The 22,925-nt window shown below is 47.1% G+C and overlaps 2 protein-coding genes and 1 non-coding gene across 6 annotated transcripts in view; all 3 read left to right on the plus strand.

Annotated features, from left to right (window-relative positions):
* On the plus strand, window positions 1-15,381 carry PABPC4 (poly(A) binding protein cytoplasmic 4). 4 transcript variants are annotated; one of them, XM_006099114.2, is made up of 16 exons: window positions 1-273; window positions 3,886-4,079; window positions 4,693-4,808; window positions 6,030-6,169; window positions 6,513-6,607; window positions 7,308-7,445; window positions 8,242-8,337; window positions 10,472-10,744; window positions 11,047-11,134; window positions 11,282-11,401; window positions 11,891-11,977; window positions 12,072-12,199; window positions 13,393-13,486; window positions 13,593-13,723; window positions 13,917-14,019; window positions 15,071-15,381. In XM_006099114.2, the coding sequence occupies exons 1-15, from the start codon at window positions 81-83 to the stop codon at window positions 14,004-14,006; spliced, it is 1,983 nt and encodes a 660-aa protein (XP_006099176.1). In that variant the 5' UTR covers window positions 1-80; the 3' UTR covers window positions 14,007-14,019; window positions 15,071-15,381. The 4 variants fall into 4 exon arrangements, with proteins under 4 accessions (XP_006099176.1, XP_006099178.1, XP_006099179.1 ...); XM_006099116.3 differs by having other exon boundaries at window positions 11,282-11,353; window positions 15,071-15,379; XM_006099117.3 differs by lacking the exon at window positions 11,891-11,977 and having other exon boundaries at window positions 15,071-15,379.
* Window positions 8,613-8,746, plus strand: LOC111827993. Its single transcript, XR_002831738.1, has one exon. It is a non-coding gene; the product is annotated as a small nucleolar RNA SNORA55 (small nucleolar RNA).
* An 870-nt stretch (window positions 15,382-16,251) lies between the features above and the next one.
* The window catches only part of LOC111827987 (peptidyl-prolyl cis-trans isomerase E-like), a 21,251-nt gene continuing 14,577 nt past the window's right edge, over window positions 16,252-22,925 (plus strand). The window contains exons 1-3 of the mRNA XM_023762765.1: window positions 16,252-16,469; window positions 19,690-19,912; window positions 20,185-20,353. The gene's annotated coding sequence lies outside the window, so the exon portion shown is untranslated. The remainder of the gene's footprint in view (window positions 16,470-19,689; window positions 19,913-20,184; window positions 20,354-22,925) is intronic.

Here is a 22,925-nt window from a genome sequence, read left to right on the forward strand (position 1 = left end):
CTCCGGGAAGATCCCCTTTTGTCCGGTGCTGGTCCTCGTAAGGAGTCCTGGCGGGGCTTGGGGTCGTGGGGGCTGGGGAGATGAACGCTGCCGCCAGCAGCTACCCCATGGCCTCCCTGTACGTGGGCGACCTGCACTCGGACGTCACCGAGGCCATGCTGTATGAAAAGTTCAGCCCTGCGGGGCCTGTGCTGTCCATCCGGGTCTGCCGCGACATGATCACCCGCCGCTCCCTGGGCTATGCCTACGTCAACTTCCAGCAGCCGGCCGACGGTGAGTGGGAGCTGCCCGCAGATGCCCGGGATCCGGGGGGAGCGGGGGGGGGGGGGTGGGGGGGCGCCTAAGAGCCATCCATCCCCCAGGCAGGTCCCTGCCCCCATGGAGGGGGCCCCGCGACCGCAGACAGCACCGTGGCCCCAGCAGCCATGTGGGGAGCCGGGATGCAGGGGCGCAGAACGTGGGATCCTGGCATCCGATGGCCAGAGTTTTTCAGTCCGGTCCCCACCACTTGCTCCCTGGGTGACCTTGGGCTAATCAGTGGTGGCAGAGGGGTTGGAGCCCAAGGAGACTGAAATGGTCTCGGGGGGAAGTCGCCGCGCTCCCAGGGTGCGTGTGGTCCAGTGGAGCTGGTGTGTGAGAGCCCCTGGCTGCTGAGTGATCGTGGGCAGGTGCCCTCACAGGCCTGCCAGGGAGCACCATTGAAATGCAATTCCTGCAGAAATTTGAGGTGGCGGAACCTCAGCCCCTTCTCCTACCTTTACCCCCCCGGACTGAGAATCGGTTTGATTTTTGTGCCGATTCGCATCTTTCCAGGCAGGTAGGAAGCAGGGGGACGCGTCTCTGCGTTAAATTTGAGCAGGCACTTGAGTTCGCACCACCAGAGCCTCGCGTGCCAGGCCAGCTCCCTGATCAGGGTGTTTGCAAGCTGGTGTGGGGGGAGTTCTGTCGGGAGGAGACCAGGTCTGTGGAGAATGGATCTCAAGGTAGCCTGGGGAAGCTCGGCTAGGGAAATCGCTGGCTGATGGGGATTATCATTTCACCTGTGAACAGCGCTTTACACTTGTCAAAACCCTTTATTTCCTCCCATCTGAAGCCTATAGACTGTAGGGCTCCTGAGAAGGAGAAGGGACAGCAGGAGGTCGGAGGCCAAGCTGGGCCTGCCAGTGCAGTGCTCCGAGGACCCACGTTGGGCCTTAGCGTGGAGCAGTGGCGTGGGGAGGTATGCCCCAGGCGTGGTGGCAGTGGCCAGGCCTGCGGAAACCTAATCAGGGGCTGCACGTGACTCCAGATTAGCAAGGAACAACTGTAGAGATCATTACCAGGAGAAACCAGCCATTCTGTGGCAAAGGGTCTCCAGGTCCCTGTTGTTGTCCCCACTTGGTTTGCTGTCTGTGAAGCACAGAGAATGCCACTTGCCCAGGATGCAGCTGAGGCCAGAGGATAGGACTTGCTGGGACACACAAGGCACTGCTCCCGTCAGCTCAGTGTGCTCTGAGCTGGCTTGTGTCTGGCCACAGGCACAAAGAAGGTAGCTGAGTGTGGCCTTTTTAGGTGGGAGGAGTGGGTGTGTTGGCTGTTGCCTGCCTTCTTGACGCTTCTGAACAAAAGTCCTGTCACTTATAGTAGCAGAAGCCATTGGTCAGTGTTGTCTGCCAACACATAGCTCTGCAGGCCCTCTCCCTGCTATAAATAAGTGCAGCCCCATTTGTCAGGCTAAGCTGACTTGCCTTCTGCAGCACTGTCTGGAAATAGAAGAGGAGCCGTGTTGGAATGGGTTCCTTCTCTGCTAATTAATGAAACAACACAGATTGGGGGTCTCAGCTGGTTATCACAAGCAAACTCCCCTGTGCCTGGACCTTTCCTGGTTTGGGGTTGCCCTGGTTTGGGGGATGGGGGGGGATACTTGTTGGCTGGCTGGGCAGCTCAGCTTGTGGAGGGGCCGTTAGGGAATTTTGTCCCCTTTTAAAGTGAGACGGTGCAGTGAGACGGTGCCTTGAGACAGAAAACCTCCCCACCCCCCCATTCCTTCATGGAGGACATTCCTGGGTAATACTATCATTGCATAAATCAGGGTAAATGGCCACCAGCCCTGGGTCCTTGTTACTACGAGCAAAGAGAATTACTCCTGACTGCATGTGATGATAAATTTTAGCTTCTGGTCCTTTAAATGGTCTCCATGGTGCACACATGGATTTGGTGGGAAGCTAAGGAACCAAGGCCTTGGATGGAGAATTTGTTTGGACACCAAGGCATTTGAAGGCCTGGAAACCACCAGGTGCAGGGCCTACGTGCACTGTCTACTTAGGCAGAAAGATGCTGCAGTTTTATCTTTCTTGTCTCGTAATACAAAGAACATTTCTATGTGTGACCATGAATATTTATCATTTTGGTGATTGAGGCTTTTTATCTGAATCAATTTCTGTTCTCAGAAACTGAGAATATAAGAAACGGAGCTGAAACCAGGGATAGCACATTTTCAGTCCCAATCACTTGCTCACAGTTTTGTTAATTCTGTATTATTCTGTGTTAGCTTCATAATGGTTAGACAATGGTGTTAGTTTCTTTTTTTTAATACATTTTAGGGAGGAAGGGAAAGAGAGAGAAAGATAGAAACATCAATAATGAGAATCATTGATCAGCTGCCTCCTGCATGCCCCATACTGGGGATCGAGCCCATAACCCAGACATGTGCCCACAACCCAGGCATGTGCCCAGGCCCGGGAATCGAACCTATGACCTCCTGGTTCATGTGTCAGTTATCAACCACTGAGCTGCGCGGGCTGCCCAGGTGGGTGTTAGTTTCTTAATCACTAGTTAGCCGCATCATTTAGCCACCCTGAACGTAAGTTTGTTAATTTTATAAAGTGGATAATTTCATTTGTCCCACCTGTCACGGTGCGTGATAGGCTGCAATGTCTTATAAGTGATAAAAAAGCTTAATCAAATAGGAGGTACAGTAGTCCCCCCTTATTTCCTGTTTTGCTTTCTATGTTTTCAGTTACCTGTGGTCAACCGTGGTCCAAAAATATTAAATGGAAAATTCCAGAAATAATTCATAAGTTTTAAATTGCACGCTATTCTGAGTAGCGTGATGAGATCTCCCGCCATCCTGCCCAGGACAAGTTATCCTTTGTCCCGCATACTCATGCTCCGTACACTGCCCGCCAGTTGGTCAAGTCACTTAGCTGTCTCCGTTATCAGATCGACTGCAGCAGTGCAGTGCTTGTGCTCAAGTAACCCTTATTTTACTTGGTAATGGCCCCAAAGCACAAGAGTAGTGATACGGCAATTCAGATATGCCAGAGAGAACTGGAAAGTGCTTCATTTAAGTGAAAAGTTGAGTATAGTACAATAAGATATTTTGAGACAGGGAGACCACCTTATAACTTTCATTACAGTGTATTGCGAAAATTGCTTCATTTTATTACTAGTTACTGCTAAGTTTCTTACCTAATTTATAAATTAAATTTTGTCATAGGTATGTATGTACAGGAAAAAACATATATAAGGCTTGGTACCATCCGTGGTTTCAGGCATCTGCTGGGGGTGGTGGTGTCTTGGAACAAATCCCCCACTACTGTTATCATTTGATCCTGGTGCCATAAGGCCATTTAGATTATCTTGCCTGATTCCCTGACCCAACACCCAACAAGAATGCAGACCCAGAGGGGTTGAGACTTCAGCCATGAAGTAGATTACTTGGCTAGAAGTTATTTTACCCTCAGTAGCAACACAGGCTAGAGGCATCTGATGCCCTTTAATTGTAAGAGTTGCCTTTTATCAGTTATTACCTTGAAAAGTCCTGGGATTACCTATTCCTGGGATAGTGGCAGATACCTACATGAGGTGTTTTATATCCTCGACTAAAATGTGTTTCTCTTGCAGCTGAGCGGGCCTTGGATACTATGAACTTTGATGTGATTAAGGGAAAGCCAATCCGCATCATGTGGTCTCAAAGGGATCCCTCTTTGAGAAAATCGGGTGTGGGAAACGTCTTCATCAAGAACTTGGACAAATCTATAGATAACAAGGCACTTTATGATACTTTTTCTGCGTTTGGAAACATTCTGTCCTGCAAGGTAAACACTGATTAAATAATTGCAGCAGAATAACTATTCTGAAAACAAAACAAAATAAATACTAAACGGGAAACTGCCTGGGTTTTGGGTGCCAGGGCATGTAAATTTTCAAAATTCTGGAAATGGCTCTTAGGCCTAAATGTTCCCTGTAGATAATCTCGTGCCACAACCCAACATAACTAGCAGGTGCTTTTGTGTCTTTGTTCTTCCCTCTGCCTGAAATATCCTTCCTGTCTTCTAACTTTGGAAAGCACGAAAAGGTTTCTGTTGGGGGCGGGAACCCAGAGCAGTGCCTGTGGTTTCCAGGAAGCTGTGTGTAGTCATTTTAGAAGCATAAACTCACCTTCATTTTCTCTGCACCTGTTTATGTGGAGAATTGCTAACAACTTGTGTGGTGGTTGTTTACATGGCTACCATTTGTAAATGGAACATTACCGAGTGCCTGATGCTGTAGTGAGGGTTAGAAAAACCTTAATTGCTGTAGCCTCCTGCAGTTTGCCCCGGGGTAGGCTAAAAGCCTCAGACATGGGAGACCCTGAGTAAGAGACCATCTGGTTCTTGAATCTCGGGAGCTGGCCAGTGGCACTAACGTGGCCTGCCTTGTCTTTGACAGGTGGTGTGTGACGAGAATGGCTCTAAGGGTTATGCCTTCGTTCACTTCGAGACCCAAGAGGCTGCAGACAAGGCCATCGAGAAGATGAACGGCATGCTCCTCAATGACCGCAAAGTGTGAGTGTCCCAGTCTGGAGCAACAGCCATCGCATGAGCCAGCCATGGCCCCACCTCGGTATTAACTGACACACACAAGGCGGCTCCTGGTTCTCTCGGCCCAAGTGTGGCCTGCTCCTACCTCTCCACTCCTGGGCTGGTGAGTCTCCCTGCTGAGCCATGGCAGCCCTTGTGACTCACCAAAGGTGGGCTTCCTGCCCAAGCCATGGCCTGCCTGCCGCCTCTCCCTTAAAAGCACATGTCTGGGTCTTATGCTCATTGGCACCTGGGCTGGCTGGAAAACGGCTCAAAGCCCACTCTGAGCAGGGGTCTTGGCCAGCGGCAGAGTGGAGAGGGCCCTGGACTAACCAGGAGCTGTATATTAGCCATGTGACCTTGGTCTGTCCATGGGGTCACTTGCCAAATTGTCCCTGGATCTCCACTTGGCTAATTTATGACTCTGTAGCCTTTTATCACAGGCTGGCTCCACAGTAATACTCAGTTTGGTTACAATAAAAAAATCTCATCCCATCCCAGAAGACACTATTTATAATAGACCTTGTTGCTTTGGTGTGGTTATTGCAGAATGGAGACATGGAGATCTTAGCTAAGCCATCGAGGAGAGGAGAGGAGAGGAGAGGAGAGGAGAGGAGAGGAGAAGAGACAATAAGTCTTGGCTATAATAAACAAAGATTATTTCTGTCCTCTGCGTTGTTGAGCAGACCAGGGGATGGGTTGCATTGATAATGTGTATGTGCCCAAAGATATCACTAGAGGGAAACCTAAAGATATTCAATGTATGGATACATTCCTATTAAGTGTAAACAACAATGAAATGAATAAAGTGAAAAAGTAAAGGTAGTCCACTCCAGCAATTTCACTCCTCAGATTAACCACTGTTAACAGTTTGGTTTGTATCCTTCCAGACCTTTTCTATGCATTTACATAGATGCACAGAAATGGACGTTTAAAAAACTTGGTCATCAGGTTTCTTCACGAAGGCAGTGTGATGTGGTAGGAGGAGCCTGGTGTGAACCAGGAGCCTTGGGGCTGGTCCCTGCAGGACAGTCCTGCTTCTTCTTTCTGTGGGGAGTTGGGCATTTCTGAGCTTGCTTTCTTGGTGGTTGGACTGGGACTTGTGTTTTAACTTCTCCTGTCAGCCTTTAACCTGCATTCCTTTGGTCCCTGGAAATCATGGCTTGTTCCTCTGGATGATCACTGTTTTTCATGGGTTCCTTTTAGGTTTGTGGGCAGATTCAAGTCTCGAAAAGAGCGGGAAGCCGAGCTTGGGGCCAAAGCCAAGGAGTTCACTAATGTGTATATCAAAAACTTTGGGGAAGAGGTGGATGATGAGAGTCTGAAAGAGCTGTTCAGCCAGTTTGGTGAGTCAGGTCCTTTGGCCCATGTGCCCTCTTTCATAGTCCACCAGACCTGGACTTCATCTGTTTTCAATGAAGAGAAGAGGGCACCTAGACCCAGAAGTAAAACACCTTCCATGACAAAGGTCACAGCGTAGCTAAGAATAGATTCCAGGCCTCAGCTCTTGGCTTTACTCTACCTCGTCCAAGCTCCAAGGCCATCTCAGCAGCTTGGTCAGAATTAGAAGGCCAGGCACGGTGTCTCTTTCTTAGTAGTCCATCTGGGTTTAGCAAGAGGTTGCTTCAAGTGGGCTCCTTGAACTGTGGTACCGATGGTGTTACTAATAGTTCTGTCCTTTGGTAATAGGTAAGACCTTAAGTGTCAAGGTGATGAGAGATCCCACTGGGAAATCCAAAGGCTTTGGCTTCGTGAGTTACGAAAAACACGAGGATGCCAATAAGGTGAGAGTACCACCAGGGTCGGGAAAATTTTATAGGAAGGCTCCAGAGTGCAGCTAGGGCCTTGGTAACACATAGAGTGGAGCTGGAATTATCTCAGTGTCTAGTAGTGATGTACAGTTACTGTGCTCTGGAATGGCCTTCTTAAGGGGTTTTACATGTTAATGTATCAGTTAACTGTTTTCAAAGCACCTGGCACATACCTGTCACCTTAGCTCTTCGGCCTTGCAGGTTGGAAATAGGACAGGTGACAGGTGTTTGTTCCCATTCATAGGCAAGGGAACTATAGACCAGAGAGTTTGTGATTTGATAATAGGACATCAGCTACCTGTGGGCGTAGCATTAGATACATTCTAGGCCCTTGACATGTATCACTTCGTACCCACAAAAGAACTGAATCTAATGACAGCCAGATGATTAAGCCAGGCTCTGTCTCCCATGCTTGTATTTATACAACTGTGCAATTCCCCCCCCCCCCACCCCCCATGTTATCTGGGCCAATAACCCATCTAAATATTAACCCCGTTCTATTGATGAGGAAGTTTGAATTTGCTTAGCTGACTTCAGAGACAGAGTGAAGTTAGTTTTTAGCCCTATAGGGAAGATTTCTTTCTCGGAATATTTGGTGGGTCTTACAGATCTCCAGAGCGAGGCCCCTGCCTCTGCATCCTGTTTTAAAGATGCATATTTATTTCTTCTTTAGGCTGTGGAAGAGATGAATGGAAAAGAAATCAGTGGGAAAGTCATTTTTGTAGGCCGTGCACAGAAGAAAGTGGAACGGCAGGCTGAGTTAAAACGGAAATTTGAACAACTGAAGCAAGAGAGAATTAGTCGATACCAGGTGAGAGGTGGTCTTGGCACAGCCTACCAACAAGGAATTTACTATGTGTGTTGGCAGAGCACCCAGATATTTAACAGACTTTCTTGGGACTTGGAGCCTGCTCACCATCATCAGGCTTAAAAGGATATGCCTACCAGATACAGCAGCAATTCTAGAACGGGGACCAAAGAGATTAATTTATTCCTTTAGGGACTCTGTTCCAGAAGCCTCAGTCTTAGTTATGTGGTTCCTTTTATTTAAATGATATGCATTTGTTTGGAATGGTGGCAAGGGGAGCCCTGCTGGGATGAGTGGTCAGCCAGAGCAGCTGTGAGGAGATGATAATAGCAGGTGAGTACATGGTGCTCCTATCAGAATCTTAGAGTGGTAGTTTCTCAACTTTGAGCCTGCATCAGAATCCCCTGCAGGGCTTGTTAAAACACAGATTGCTGCTCCGGCTGGTGTAGCTCGGTTGGGCGGCATCCCATACACCGAGAGGTTGCCACTTGATTCCCAGTCAGAGTATATGCTCGGGTTTCGGCCTCAATCTCTGCTAGGGGGCATGCAGGAGGCAGCTGATGGATCTTTCTCTCTTCTTTCTTCCTCTCTCTAAAATCAATATAAACAAACACACATGGGTTGCTACACCCCAGAGTTCATTAGGTTTGGATTCTGGCCTGAGAATTTACATTCCAAACAAGTACCCAAAGATGCTGCTGCTGCTGGTCTGAAGCCTACACTTTGAGAAACCACTGTCTTATGGAATATATGGGGAAAAGGGGGTAAAAAAAGACTAATAGTGATTCTTCTGCGGTAGGGGGTGAATCTCTACATTAAGAACTTGGATGACACCATTGACGATGAGAAGTTAAGGAAAGAGTTTTCTCCTTTCGGATCCATCACCAGTGCTAAGGTATTTTATACTGAGATTCTCGGATTGAAAACAGAAGTTGTAATCATTTAGCACTTTATTGGCATTGGTTTCATTGACGGAATAGGATCTAAATTGTGTTCATTTCTGAGAGTAGCTACCACATTAATCTAGCAAATTCCTCCTGGCATTCAATTAGCCATCTGAGTGTATGCTCTGGAGAATGACAATTCATTAGGTTATTACTGCGCTGTCTTGTCTCCCAAGTCCTGGGGTATGGAGATGAATATGAGTCCCTCACTGCCAACCCCCCCAGAGCACCTGAATCTTTCCCATTCTTTGCTGCTTCGTGCTAGTGTGGGGACAGATGGTGCCACAGTAAAGCAGAGGAAATCCAGACGGGTTGTTTTTCATTTGTCTTGCGGCCTGTCTCTACAGCTCTGCCACACTTTCTCCCTGAACGAAGGTATTGTGAGGATTTTAGAGCTGGGGTGAGAATTTCCATCCTGGTCTGAGAAAGAAGGAAAGATGAGTGGGAAGTTTGTTTTTCCATGTTTTGCAATTTGCATCATTTGCTTGATTTTTCTTTGATAATCAAATCAACTGAGTTAGCAGGGTAAGTATGTGAACCCTATTTTAAAGTCAAGGAATTTGCTCTAGCCAGTTTGACTCAGTGGATAGAGCGTCGGCCTGGGGACTAAAAGGTCCCAAGTTCGATTCCGGCCAAGGGCACATGCCCGGGCTGCGGGCTTGGTCCCCAGTGGGGGCCATGCAGAAGGCAGCCAATCAATGACTCTCTCATCATTGATGTTTCTATCTCTTCCTCCCTCTCCCTTCCTCTCTTAAATCAGTAGAGAAATATATTTTTAAAAAAATAAAAATAAAGTCAAGGAATTTGAGTCCTTGAGCAAAAGAATGCTAGTTATATCAGGATGGTGACCTATGGTTTTGGCACTTCAGGAATGTGATAGGATCTGAAAGTTTTGGGTCGCAGACTCTAGTCCTGCTCAGCAGAGGTGCAGCAGGTGTCACAAAGTCCTTTAGGTGATGAGAAAGGCCGGCTGAGCCAGTAAAGACGCTCGGTGACCCTGTCCTGGCGCTTAGCTTAAGTCACTCACAACCTGGGAGTGTCATCATCAGTTATAGTGGAGAGGTGACCAGAGACTGCCCTGTGGGGTTTCTCTAGTTCCTCTCCCCTTCCATCATATCACCCCCTTGACTGGCCTCCATCAGTGCAAGGAATGCTAATCTCCTTGCCTAATCAGCACAATAGTCCAGTTGTCACTTGCAAGAAGAGAGCAAAAGAACTATATCTTGAAGTTTCATAGGCACCATTTTCATGATCAAGGTATCTTGATCTTACCTTGTTGGTCCATTTCATAGGTAGAGAGTTGTTGGGTTGATACACACCTTCACTTCCATGTCCTCTCCTTAAGGAGGCTCTCCATGCAGTGAGCCAAGACAAAATGATGCCACACACACATTCATATTGCTACCAGCACTTGTGAACAGACAGGCCAGGGGAAGTAGTAAATAACCTTTTCAAGTGGGGAAAAGCCATTTGTGAAAGACGAGCTGGGAAAAGACTGCCTGAACCAGTGGACATGTGGCTCTCTAGCTATTTGCCTCATGGACATTGAGGCTCAGAGGAGAAGTAAGTGTTGTGTTAATGTTGTACAGCTTAGAAGTTGCAGAGCCAGGACTAGGATCCAACTGTCTCCCAGCTGGTCATTTTTCAGCTGTTACTCCCATTGAATAGCAGTCATTGGTTTTAACTCCTTCCCACATGTAGTGTCTCCAAAGCATATCCTAAGCGTGCTATTAAAATTTTGTTCATCAAGCTCTTAGGCAGATGAATTCTACAATTAAATTGCTTGACATTACCATCTAGATCTCTTGTGGATACCTAGAGATACCTGTGCTACTGGATATCATGGAACATCTTTCAGTTCCTGGTTTAAACCATTAGCCATTTCATAGTGTTCCGGAACTTTAGACTCTAACAAAGAAAATGCCTAAGTCCTACCCTTAGAAGTTGTGACTCAATTGGTTTGGAACAGGGTGAACAACCCCTCTTCTAGACATGATTTCTTTCAGCAGAACCCAGGTTTTCTGAGTCTTAATAGCTGCCAGAACTTAGAACACCTTTTTTCTAAAGCTGGTCTCCTTTTTGTAGGTAATGCTGGAGGATGGGAGAAGCAAAGGGTTTGGCTTTGTCTGCTTCTCATCTCCTGAAGAGGCTACCAAAGCAGTCACTGAGATGAATGGACGCATTGTGGGCTCCAAGCCACTGTATGTCGCCCTGGCCCAGAGGAAGGAAGAGCGAAAGGCTCACCTGACCAACCAGTATATGCAGAGGGTGGCCGGAATGAGAGCACTCCCTGCCAATGCCATCTTAAATCAGTTCCAGCCTGCAGCTGGTGGCTATTTTGTGCCAGCAGTTCCACAGGTGGGTCTGCTGTACATTCATGGCTCTGGAACCTGCCCACTGACGGTGGCTCCTGCAGTGGTTGGGGATATCAGAGTTCTAGAACGACAGGGAAGGGTCCTTCAAATAAAATGAAGGATTTATCCATGGTCATACGTACAGTGGCAGGGATGAAATAAAATACTCTCCATTAACTGACCTTCCTTTTGAGTAGAGAGAGAGCCGCTTCCTGAATTAGCCAAGGCCTGGTAGTGAGATCAGATGCTTCTCTAGTGTGGACTCAGGTCCTTGAAATAAATGGGCTTGGGTGCTCTCTCTTGCAGGCTCAGGGAAGGCCTCCATATTACACACCTAACCAGTTAGCACAGATGAGACCTAATCCACGCTGGCAGCAAGGTGGGAGACCTCAAGGTAGGTGGTGGGAAACGGATTGATTACCCAGGATATACTTAATCCTGGTCTCCCCTGCCTCTCCTCTTTGCCCCACCTCTGAGGTGCAGCCTTAAGTTCTGGTCCACATTATTCGTTGCTGATGTACAATTTTTATCTTTTCACCAGGCTTCCAAGGAATGCCAAGTGCTATACGCCAGTCTGGGCCTCGTCCAGCTCTTCGCCACCTGGCTCCAACTGGTAATGCTCCGGCCTCTCGTGGCCTCCCTACCACTGCTCAGAGAGTCGGTGAGCAACCTGGCCTTGAGGAGCATGGCCTGGGGAGGAGGGCTCAGGAGGACTAGGCTCTGCCCAGGGTCGGTCAGTTTGTTGGCTCATCTTTGAGTCCTGGTTCTGTCATCTTAGCTGTGTGCTTAGGTAGGTACAAAGGGGCAAAGAAACAATTCATTCTAGGAGTGCTGGTTACTTTTAAGAGTCTTTGCTCATTGGTGAGCCATGTGAACAAGGTTAGTGGTAGAAGTTTGTTAGCTGGATGACTAGAGGCAGCCCGTTCTTCTGGGTGGAGTTGGGAGAGTTAAGGAAACTTTTTTTTACAGAGTATGTCCTGTATGCCAAAAGGTGGAAAGAGTTGTATGCTATCTGTTGGCTGTTCCTTGAGAGTAGCAGTAGAGGCCCCCTGTGTGATGTGTTTGAACATACTTTGGAATTTCTCCTTCTGTGGGGCGTGGCCAGTTGGACATCTGCCAACACTGATGTGCATTTGCTGGTCTGTTGTAGGGTCTGAGTGCCCGGACCGCTTGGCTATGGACTTTGGTGGGGCTGGTGCCGCCCAGCAAGGGCTGACTGACAGCTGCCAGTCTGGAGGTGGTATTGGATGCACACAGAATGGGGAAAGATGGGATTTGACGGGTCTTTGCCCAGACTGATGGGCTTTAATTTTACTTGTTCTTTTCCTAAGGTGTTCCCACAGCTGTGCAGAACTTAGCACCTCGCGCTGCTGTGGCTGCTGCTGCTCCCCGGGCTGTTGCACCTTACAAGTATGCCTCCAGTGTCCGCAGCCCTCACCCTGCCATACCACCTCTGCAGGTGGGTCCACCAAACACCGCTAAAGGATTTCCCCCGTTCCCGTGCGATTTAAAAGATGCCTTGCTTTGATTCCTTAAACAGGTGTAAAATGCCTGCTCTGTGTCAGGATGCTGTGTCGTGTGTGGTGACACTGCCCTTGAGGGGCCCTCTAGCAGGCCAGAAGGGGCTTAAAAGTGTTCTTCCTAAAACAGTTCCCTTGGATATGCCCCAGAGGAGACTGCCGGTGCTTCCTGCTTTCCTTTTTACAATGTATGTGTGTTCATTCGGCTCATTGAGCTTTCATTTCTCTTTCACCTCCAATGGCTTAATGGATCCTTAGCTGCTCTACAAGGTAATGAATATATTGAGGCAGGAAAGAACTTCATGTCACAGAGTTCAGTTTCAGAGGTGTTGAGTTGAGGTGGGGCAGTTGGACCCAGATATTAGGTTGTCTAAGCTGGAACTTGCTATCTCTGGAGCTGTGCCACCCAGGCAAGCCATGCTGCAACTGGTTTGTTGAAAAGCTCAGTAGCACTTTGCTTGGAGGAGACATACCAGTCTTGTGATCCAGGAGCTGCTTCCTCCTGCTCCATGCTCTTGAAGTTGAATATTCCCCAGAACTTGATGCTATGTGAAATATTTTTTGCCTACAAGGCCCTACTTTTAGAGCTCTATTTGGCATTGACCTTGCATGTTGATAGTCCTCAAGTATTTGATACAATAAAAACATTTGGTACAATAAAGGTTATGTGGGATGTAATTATAAATGGTTTGATATGCATACCCTTTGACCTGGTCTTTACTAGGAATTCATTCTAAAGGAAAAAACTAATTTTTAGGAAAAGGCTATACATACACATGTTCACTGTACCTTACTTATTAACAAGGTTTTAAATTTTATTAAGGTTTTGAATGCTTGGGTAACCTTGGGTAAACAACCTTAAATAAATCAAAATCATTTGATAGATGGTTGCCAAGCATTGTAGGTTTGTTTTATTTCCTTCCAATAGCATACTGTTCTTAGGGTAGTTGGCTGTGTGTCTGTGCCCACACCACGATTCCTCGCTTCACACTCTCTACGTTCCTGAGAGCAAAGACAACTACTCCACCTCCTCTTTCACATAGTAGACTTTCAGATGTTGAACAGTCACCCTCTTGATCACTCTCAAGTGTCTTTTCCTTGGTGCTAACCCGCTGCCTCTCCTGGTTCCCAGGCACCCCAGCCTGCGGTCCATGTGCAGGGGCAGGAGCCCCTGACCGCCTCCATGCTGGCTGCAGCACCCCCCCAGGAACAGAAGCAGATGCTGGGTACGTGCTTGCACAAGAGGGGGCCAGTGCCTGGTACTGACCTGGACACCAGTGTCTATTCTTTCCCGGGATTCAACTTGGTTTTTACTTGAGTATCTTCCCATAGGCGAACGTTTGTTCCCTCTCATCCAAACCATGCATTCGAACCTGGCTGGAAAGATTACGGGAATGCTTCTAGAGATCGACAACTCCGAGCTGCTGCACATGCTGGAGTCCCCCGAGTCTCTCCGCTCCAAGGTGAGCAGGGTGGTCTCAGCTGCGGATGATGACCGGTGGCCTTGGACCCCCACATGTGGCAGAGAGAAGGGGCCGCTCTGGTGTGGGTATTTGAGAAAGCAGCACCAGGAGAAGCCACCACTGGACCTGGGCATCAGGGAGGAGTGGAGGGGCTCTGCTTAGATGTCACTGACCGCCTGGAGATTTCTCACAGGTGGATGAAGCTGTGGCAGTCCTACAGGCTCATCATGCCAAGAAAGAAGCTGCCCAGAAGGTGGGCACTGTTGCTGCTGCTACCTCTTAGGCAAGGAAAAAACGTACGTTCGGCTATTTTTTGTTTTCTATAATAGTTTGACTTGTGAATATCTTCCTAAAAATTTAGGGACAATATGTAGAGCTAGTTAACTTGGGGATGCTGCCATCTGGGTTTTTTCTATCATCTGGATGAATTAACATGGAGAAAAGAGTACAGGTTATAAATTATAAGGAGCAAACAACAGTTTTCTCAATAAGCACCTAGTTAGAAATTTTGCATAGCTTATCCTTTCCTGATGGTTATAAGCAGATTTTCGTAATCACATTTTTGGTTTGGAATAATGATGAATATAATCAGATCTCACAGCCTCATTTCTATGACCACCTTCCTGGTTTGAGATTGGTGAGGGTCAGCTGTGTATATAGCCACTGCTTAGCTCTGGGAACACAGTAGGCACAGGCCTTGGTGTCAAAGTGGAAGAGACAGACACATACCTGACTACAGTTACAGCATGTGTTCCAGTCAACTTCTGGACTTGGGGACCATGGTCCCTGTCTGCAGGGGATTGGGTGAGTGAAGCTTAACTAGGACCTCTGACAAAGGCTGATCAACGAGAGAACCAAATGAGCAGAGGCACAGTCAAGGAAAGTGCAGGTGGTACGGGCTAGAACTGGTATGATGGTCGGGGTTGACTCAACATAGCCATGGTTCCTTGGCTTTTGTCATTTGGAATTTAAGCAACAGAAACATAAAACTAAAGTTTTGAGTACAGGATGGCTTACAAGGAGGGAGGTGTAAGGGTTTACAGACTAGTTATCCTCAAAGTCCATGGCTCTAAATTAGGTGTGCCCCTTCAGAGGACATTTCTCAATGTCAGGAGACATTTCTGGTTCTCATAACTGGGAATGTGTCACTGGCATCTAGTGGGTATAGGCCAGGGATGCTGCTAAACATTCTACACTGCACAGTATAGCCCCAGCAGAATTTTCTTCAGGCCAAAATGTGAGCACTGAGGTTGAGAAACCCTGCTCTGTAATACCTTTTATCCGCCAGAGATTTCAGTGAATCTCTGAAGTTCTTTTGATTATTTATGTTGGTGCTTTTCTTTTCAGGATTCAAAAGCCAAATAACCCCTCATGAAATTCAGCTCAAGGTTTGAAGACTTCCTAGCTTGTCCTATGGACCTCAACACTAAGAACCACAAATTGCAAATTTAATAGGTCATTTTGTATCAAAAGGTCAATTATGAAGCACCTAGAATTTTTCAATTAAAAGAATATATTCTCTGGGTTCTGCTACAGCTCAGACAGTGTTAACTTTTTTTTTCCTGTTGTGGGTTTTGATCTTTCCCCAGAAATTGGTTTTATTTGATGTATCCAAGTCTTTAAGTTTCTCAATAAAGAAAAAACTCCATAAAACTGCCTATCTTGTGTTGTACTCTGATCATAGTTTTATTCTATAAATCTCTTCACTGGAAATAATTTTAGGATGTAAATAGGGTCAAGTGAAGTTCTGTATAGCTTATTCTTTCCTGCAGTTATAAGCAGGCTATTTTGGGTTAGCTAGGTGTGCATAACTGTCCCATTTCTTTCTGTTATGGAAGGACTTTATATTTGCTCCATTTAACTTAAGGGAACAGGCATCTGATCAAAGCTGGCCTTGGAACCGATATAGGGGTGACATGTTTCTGAAGGACATGATGAGATATGCAGAACCTGGCCACTCCCTCCATGACGTGCTAGTGGTGGGTTGTCAGTCCCTTTTCTCTCCAACAGTCCTGCATGCAGGTCAGCATGTCCAGTTCCCCAAATTCTGCAACTGGGGGTTTCCCCTGGCAGTGGGAAAGGCTTGGGAAGATAGGTCTGAGACAGCAAACAGTTGCTCAAATCCTAAGTGTTTTGTGGTTCCTTTAGTCCTTAAAACAACATTGGCCAAGGCTAACAGTCTACGTGTCCTTGTCCTCCATGAACCCTCCCTTTTTCCGTGAGCTTGGCCGGCTCTCCTTCGGGCCTCACCCACGTGATCCCATTCCTTGGAATGCTCCGTTTTGGTCGGCTCCCCCTTTTCCTTAAGGTCTGGCCCAATGTACAATAGATCCTCCCATTTCCTGACGGCCGACCGTGGGTAACGCGGCTATGTATATGCGTTTTCTATTTGCGCCCCTCCAGCCCCCACCCGTGCAGCTGCAGAACCTGATTGGTGCAGGCATCTGCGCTAGAGAGTTAGGGGCGGGGCCCGGGAGCGGGCTTCCGGCGGAAGAAGCAGCGGCAAGATGGCTGACACCGCAGGGTGCCTGCGTGGCGGTGACACCGGTCTTGAACGTGACACCGGTCTTGAACCGAGGTTGTGGTTGGCCCGTGGCGGCACGTGGTGGCACGCAGCCGCACATAGCGGCCGCCGGGATGTGCTTACGATCTACGTGGCGGCGGCACGTAGCAGTCAGGGCCGGGTCTCATGGGGTTTTTACCCCCGCGGTTTGAATGGTGCTCACTATTTACGTAGCGGCGGCAGGTAGCTGCCAGAGACCTGTCGCAGGTTTTACCCGCGCAGTTCGGTACTTGGTACTGGCGATCTGTTGATTAACGTGGCGGCAGGTAGCTGCCAGAGACCTGTCACAGGTTTTACCCGCGCAGTTCGGTACTTGGTACTGGCGATCTACTGATGCACGTAGCGGCCAGGACGCTGTCTCTTATGAGTTTTACCCGCACAGTTCGGTACTTGGTACTGGCGATCTGTTGATTAACGTGGCGGCAAGTAGCGGCCAGGACCCGGTCTCACGGGTTTACCCGCGCAGTTCGGTACTTGGTACTGGCGATCTACTGATTAACGTGGCGACACATAGCGGCCAGGACGCTCTCTCTTATGAGTTTTTACCCGCACAGTTCGGTACTTGGTACTGGCGATCTATTGATTAACGTGGCGGCAAGTAGCGACCAGGACACTGTCTCTTATGAGTTTTACCCGTGCAGTTTGAAAGGTGCTGGGATCTAGGTGGCGGCACTTAGCGGCCAGGACCCGGTCTCACGGGAAACCCGCCGCAGTTTGAAAGGTGCTGGCGATCTACTTGGCGGTCAGGGCAGGTCTCATGGGGTTTTACCGGGAAGTTTGAAAGGTGCTCGCGATCTACCTGGCGGCCAGGACCTGGTCCCAAGGGTTTTACCCGCGCAGTTTGAAAGGTGCTCGCGATCTACCTGGCGTCCAGGACCTGGTCCCAAGGGTTTTACCCGCGCAGTTTGAAAGGTGCTCGCCATCTACCTGGCGGCCAGGACCTGGTCCCAAGGGTTTTACCCGCGCAGTTTGAAAGGTGCTCGCCATCTACCTGGCGGCCAGGACCCGGTCTCAAGGGTTTTACCCACGCAGTTTGAAAGGTGCTCGCGATCTACCTGGCGGCACTTAGCGGCGGGGACCGGTGTCTTTAGGCTTTACCCCTGCAGTTTGAATGGTGCTCACGACTTGATAGCTCCATTGAACCTAGCGCTGCCCAAAGTCCTTTTCCCTCGGACCTAGACCAGAACAATGGTGAGATCTGTTATTGCGACCTTGGTTGGCATCCCAAACTCTCAGTCTTGGCTCCTTAGATGAGGCATTTCCAGAATAGTTAGGGAATTATGGAAACAGCCTCACCATTGGTTGGTGAGCACGTGATGCAGTTGTTTGATTGATTGCTGAGGGGGGTCGGGCTGGGGTTTTCCGGGAATAACCACTCCATCTGGAAAGATGAGGGCAAACATCCTGGGGGTGCTGAGGCCAGAGCTAGGTTTGAAAGGTCAAGAGTTAGGCTCCAAGGTGGGAGCAGGGCACTGGCCTGAGTGGAGAGCAGGAAAAGCAAAAGCCTAGAGGGGTGAAGTAAGTCTAGCTCTTGGAGGCAAATAATTTGGACGGGGGAAGCGGAGGAGAAAAGGCTAGAGAGTCAGGTTATGAAGGTCTTATATGCCACGCTAAGGAATTTGGACCGGTCCTATGGGCATTGGTGAGCTTTAGGGCAATGTTAAGCAGGGCAGTGCTGTAATCAGATTTGCGCTTTTTTGGCATCATTGTAGTCACTGTACAGAGGAAGGAGAAATGAGGTGGTGAGCTCATTTGGAAGTTGTCAGAGGGGCTAGATGTCGGGCTGAAGAGGGACGGGGAAAAGTTACTTTGTGTGCTCAAAAGACTGCAGGACCCCTCCTTTTCCGGCCTTTGACTATCTTTTTTTTTTTTAATATATTTTATTGACTTTTTACAGAGAAGAAGGGAGAGGGATAGAGAGTTAGAAACATCAATGAGAGAAGAGAGATCAATCAGCTGCCTCCTGCACGCCCCCCAGTGGGGATGTGCCTGCAACCAAGATACATGCCCTTGACCAGAATCGAACCTGGGACCCTTGAGTCCGCAGGCTGACGCTCTATCCACTGAGCCAAACCGGTTCGGCCGGCCTTTGACTATCTTGCTAGCACATTGTTACTGCAGCCATACCAAGAGTATGGAGGACATTAGTTCCAAAGGAGCTTGGTGCCTTTGTAGGTGGGCTGACAGAGGAAGTGGATGGCAAAATTCTTTATGCAGCATTTACTTTTTTTGGAGACATCACAGATATTCAGATTCCACTGGAATATGGAACAGATGAGTCTTTCCAATGTCTCTCATGTTTAGATTCCTAATGAGAATCCAGCTCTGCTACTAACTTTGTGTATGACTCAAACTGTCTGAGTTCTTCAGGGAAAGAGCTTGAGGAGAACATTAAGTCATGTGCATTCACTGTAATTTGGTATGTACTGAAGTTAGGGAGGGAGTCACTGATCTTGGTGATGGAAAAGACATGTTCTAAGGACCACGAAGCCAAGATGGTGGGATGGCTGTAGGCTGAAATGTACAGAGATTGACAATTTGTCAGATTTGAAGAAAGGCTTTCTCCACATTGGAACCTGTGATTTCTGATTATTTAACTTATAAACTATATAGTAAGAATCAGTAAGAAGATGGTTTTTCTTAAAAAGTCTGGTTATTGTCTCACACTTCCTGGTAGCTGAAACCCACCACATCTTTTTTTTTTATAACTAAAAATTGGTAAATTTTTATTGATTCATAAAGTATACAGTATAAGTTATGTATGGAATAGCACATTGGGTAAATGGCCTCCACTGCTTTGCTGGCACATAGGCAAAGCTGTGGTCTTTTTTTTTTTTTTTTTTAACGTAATGTGTATTCTTTATTTATTAGAAACAAATCTCTACATAAATCATAGCTAATCAATTGTTTTATTAAAATCCTCTACCCTTACATATTTTCAATTTTCTTGAACTGACAATTTCTGGGAGAATTATGATAAAAATGTCCCTCTGTGATGTGATTTGCCAATTTCTCTTTGTATTTCTATAAGTTGCTGCTTTAAAGATTTCCATGTTATGTTGCTAAGTGCATAAAGGTTTATGAGTGCTTTATCTTCTTAGTAGATATCTTTTATCAATGTGAAATATTCCTCTTTGTTCCTTTAAAAAGTGTTTTATCTTACATAGCACATGGTCTGAAATTTATATTGCTGAAACTCCTTTTTATTAGGCCTCCCCAGGAACATCTTTATTTTTCAACTTCAAGGTCCTTTTGAATACATAGTCTTGCAATATCCCCATCTGCTGCAGCAGTTCCTTGATGTGATCATTTTGGACATAACCACCACATCTTCTGACCAGATTTCCCTTCTTGGCAGCTGTGATTTCAATATGTTTTTTGTTTGTTTGTTTTTTCATTTTAGAGCGAGAGGAAGAAGAGGGAGAGAGAAACATCGCTCAGCTATGGGGGCCGATCCCGCAACCTTGGGCATGTGTTCTGATGGGGAATCAAGGTAGCAACCTGTAGGTGCACAAGAGGATGCCCAACCAACTGAGCCACACTGGCCAGGGCACTGACAGCTGTGTTCTTAAAAAGCAGACGGAAGCTCAGCCTCAACAATGGAGCCTTGGCCTCTGGTCACCTGGGTGAGTTTTTCTTCAGTTGGTATCACAGTTACGGTGCCATGGTTCTAATTGATCCATGGTTGTTATTTTTTAAGATAAGAGTTTTAGACCCTGCTCTGCCACTTTGTGTGTCACTCTTAAACTCTTTGAGCCTTAAGTTCTTCAATTCTTTTATTTTTATTTTTATATGAGCGTTTATTCCAATAATGCTGGCAGTATGGGAGAGCAGCAAGTCATCCACAAAAACCTTTCAATTCTTTTAAAAATATATACATGTTTTTTATTGATTTCAGAGAGTAAAGGAGAAAGAGATAGAAACATCAATGATGAGAGAAGCTCAAGCCCACAACCTCGGACATATGCCCTGACCAGGAATTGAATCTCAATCTTCTGGTTCATAAGTTGATGCTCAACCACTGAGCCACACCAGCTGGGCAAGTTCTTCAATTCTTCAATAAAATGGTAAGGCTGGCTTTTTTTTTTCTTTTAATTTATTGATTTTTTTACAGAGAGGAAGGGAGAGAGGGATAGAGAGTTAGAAACATCGATCAGCTGCCTCCTGCAAACTCCCCACTGGGGATGTGCCCACAACCAAGGTACATGCCCTTAACCGGAATCAAACCGGGGACCCTTGAGTCCGCGGGCTCTATCCACTGAGCCAAACCGGTTAGGGCAGTAAGGCTGGCTTTTGGGGCCCTTTCTACCCCTGCATTCTATAAATTAGTAGCTCCTATTGTTCTTGCTCTCCGTCAACTGAAATAGCTCTGCTCCCTTCTTAAGTAGTCACCTCACTCAGTGGTGAGATCAGTGCTCAGTATATAGTTAATGCTCAATTGATAGATCAACATTTTTTCCTACTTTCTATGTCTTGTAAACAAAGGTTATCAAAATGCTTGGAAGTGGGGGGTGGGTAAGAGATCAACCGAAGGACTTGTATGCATGCATATAAGCATAATGAATGGACACACGACACTGGGGGGTATGGGAGGCTAGGGGAAGGTCAAGGGGAGAAAAAAAAGGAGACATATATAATACTCCTTGTAATACTTTAAGCAATAAAACAAAAAAAATGCTTGGAAGTAACTTTAAGGCTTAAATTGTGTAGTGGTAGACTTGGATACTACATAGCTTAAAATTTTTAGCTATATTGACATAAACAAAATTACTTTAATATTTCTGGAAGCATTGTTAACTAAACCAAGGAAAATCTGAAAATTTGTTTTTCACTTTTAAATGATATCAGGACATGCCCTGCTTCCTCCTCTTGTCCACATAATTAACTACCTATCTCTGCTATTGTAGAAAAGCACCAGGGATTTGCTGTTGTTGAATTAGAGTTGGCAGAGTTAAGTTTCGCTGTTCATTATTTGATTAGTGTTACTGTTGTCATTGGTTACAAAGGGTGCCACTCTCCATTTGGGTGGGTAGAGTAGATTCCTGGGGCTGCCATAACAAATTACCACAAACATAGTGACTAAAACAATAGAAATTTATTCTCACAGCTCTGGAGGTTAGAAATCTGAAATCAAAGTATTGTCAGGGCCATGCTCTCTCTGAATATTCTAGGAAAAATTCTTTCCTTCCTGGCTTCTGGTGGCTCCTGGCCATCCTTGGCACTCTATGGCTTGTAACTGCATCACTCCAATCTCTGCACCAGTCTTCACGTGGCCTTCTTCCCTGTGTGTGTGTGTGTGTGTGTGTGTGTGTGTGTCTGTCTGTCTTCCCTCTTAAAAAAATTTTGAGAGAGAAACATTGATATGAGAGTGAAACATCAGTCAGCTGCCTCCTATATGCCCCCTACAGTGGATCAAGCCTGCAACCCAAGCAATGTGCTCTGACAGGGAATAGAACTGGAAATCTTTCTGTGCCCTGGCTCGTGCCCAACCAACTGAACCTCATCAGCCAGGGCTTTGCCTTCTCTTCTTATAAGGACGCTACTCACTGGCTTTAGGGCCCACCCTAGTCCAGTAGGACCTCATCTTAACTAATTACATCTGCAAAGACCCTAATTCTAAACAGGGTCACATTTTGAGGTCCATGTGAAATTTGGCTTGTGGTGACAGTTGCCAAAAGGTAGGAAATTCCGGCTAAAAGTTCCCCTCATGTAGTCAGAATGCGGAAGACAGGTCCTGCAGAGCCCTGGGCCTTCTGACCTGGCATTTCTAGTTCCTGTTTCCTGTGTGTCTTCTCTGTTTCCATCACTGGGAACACGGCTGTATACCACCAGCTCTAACAAGCAGTTAGTATATGTTCTCTGTTAAATATATACATACCATCCAGGCAGTTAGGAAGGGAAAATATGTCTTTTCTCCTGTGCTTGAGTTACTGAGTTTATTTAAGTGCCAGCTACAAGAAGAGCTGAACTGCAGACATGAGCTTCGGGGAGAGGGCAGGGTGCAGCAGCCACTGATGGAGGGCGGAGCACCTTCGCTTAGCGCTGAGCTGTTCCTGGTGCTTAGTCACAGGACCCTCCTGTACAGGCTGTGCTTCTAGTTTCCATAGTCAAGGTTATATAGGAACAAATTTGTCATTATTTGAAAGTGTCACTATGAACTATTTATAAAATTAATTCTTATTTAGATAGCTCCCCATTTAACATTTGAATGAGTACCAGCCATCTTTGTTGACCCATCCTTCCCTGACTGTTCTGTATCTACATTGGAGGTCAGGAACCTACAGATGATGGGCCGGCGCCATCTGCAGCTGTTGTTGTGTGGCCTGTGAGCTAAATGGCTTCTATATTTTTAAAGGTTTGTGTGTGGATGTGACCCGCGCCCCTTCCCCGGTGCGTTATTGTTCGCCCAGGGAGGTCAGCCTGGCGGCACTGGCGCCACTGGCCCCCCTAGGGGCGCCCCACTGAAGACACTCCTCTCCGCCGCCCCCCTCTCTCTCTGCGGGGGAAGAAGAGGGAGAAAGAGGGGGAACTGGGGAATTCTCCTCTTCCTCCCTTCCTCCTCCCCCCGGGCGGTGTCAACAACCGCGATTCGGGCTCGTGCCGCCCCCGACGCGCCATCAACGGGGGAACCCGGGAGGT

Source organism: Myotis lucifugus, unplaced genomic scaffold (genome assembly GCF_000147115.1).
Source record: "Myotis lucifugus unplaced genomic scaffold, Myoluc2.0 scaffold_260, whole genome shotgun sequence".
Taxonomy (NCBI): Eukaryota; Metazoa; Chordata; class Mammalia; order Chiroptera; family Vespertilionidae; genus Myotis; species Myotis lucifugus.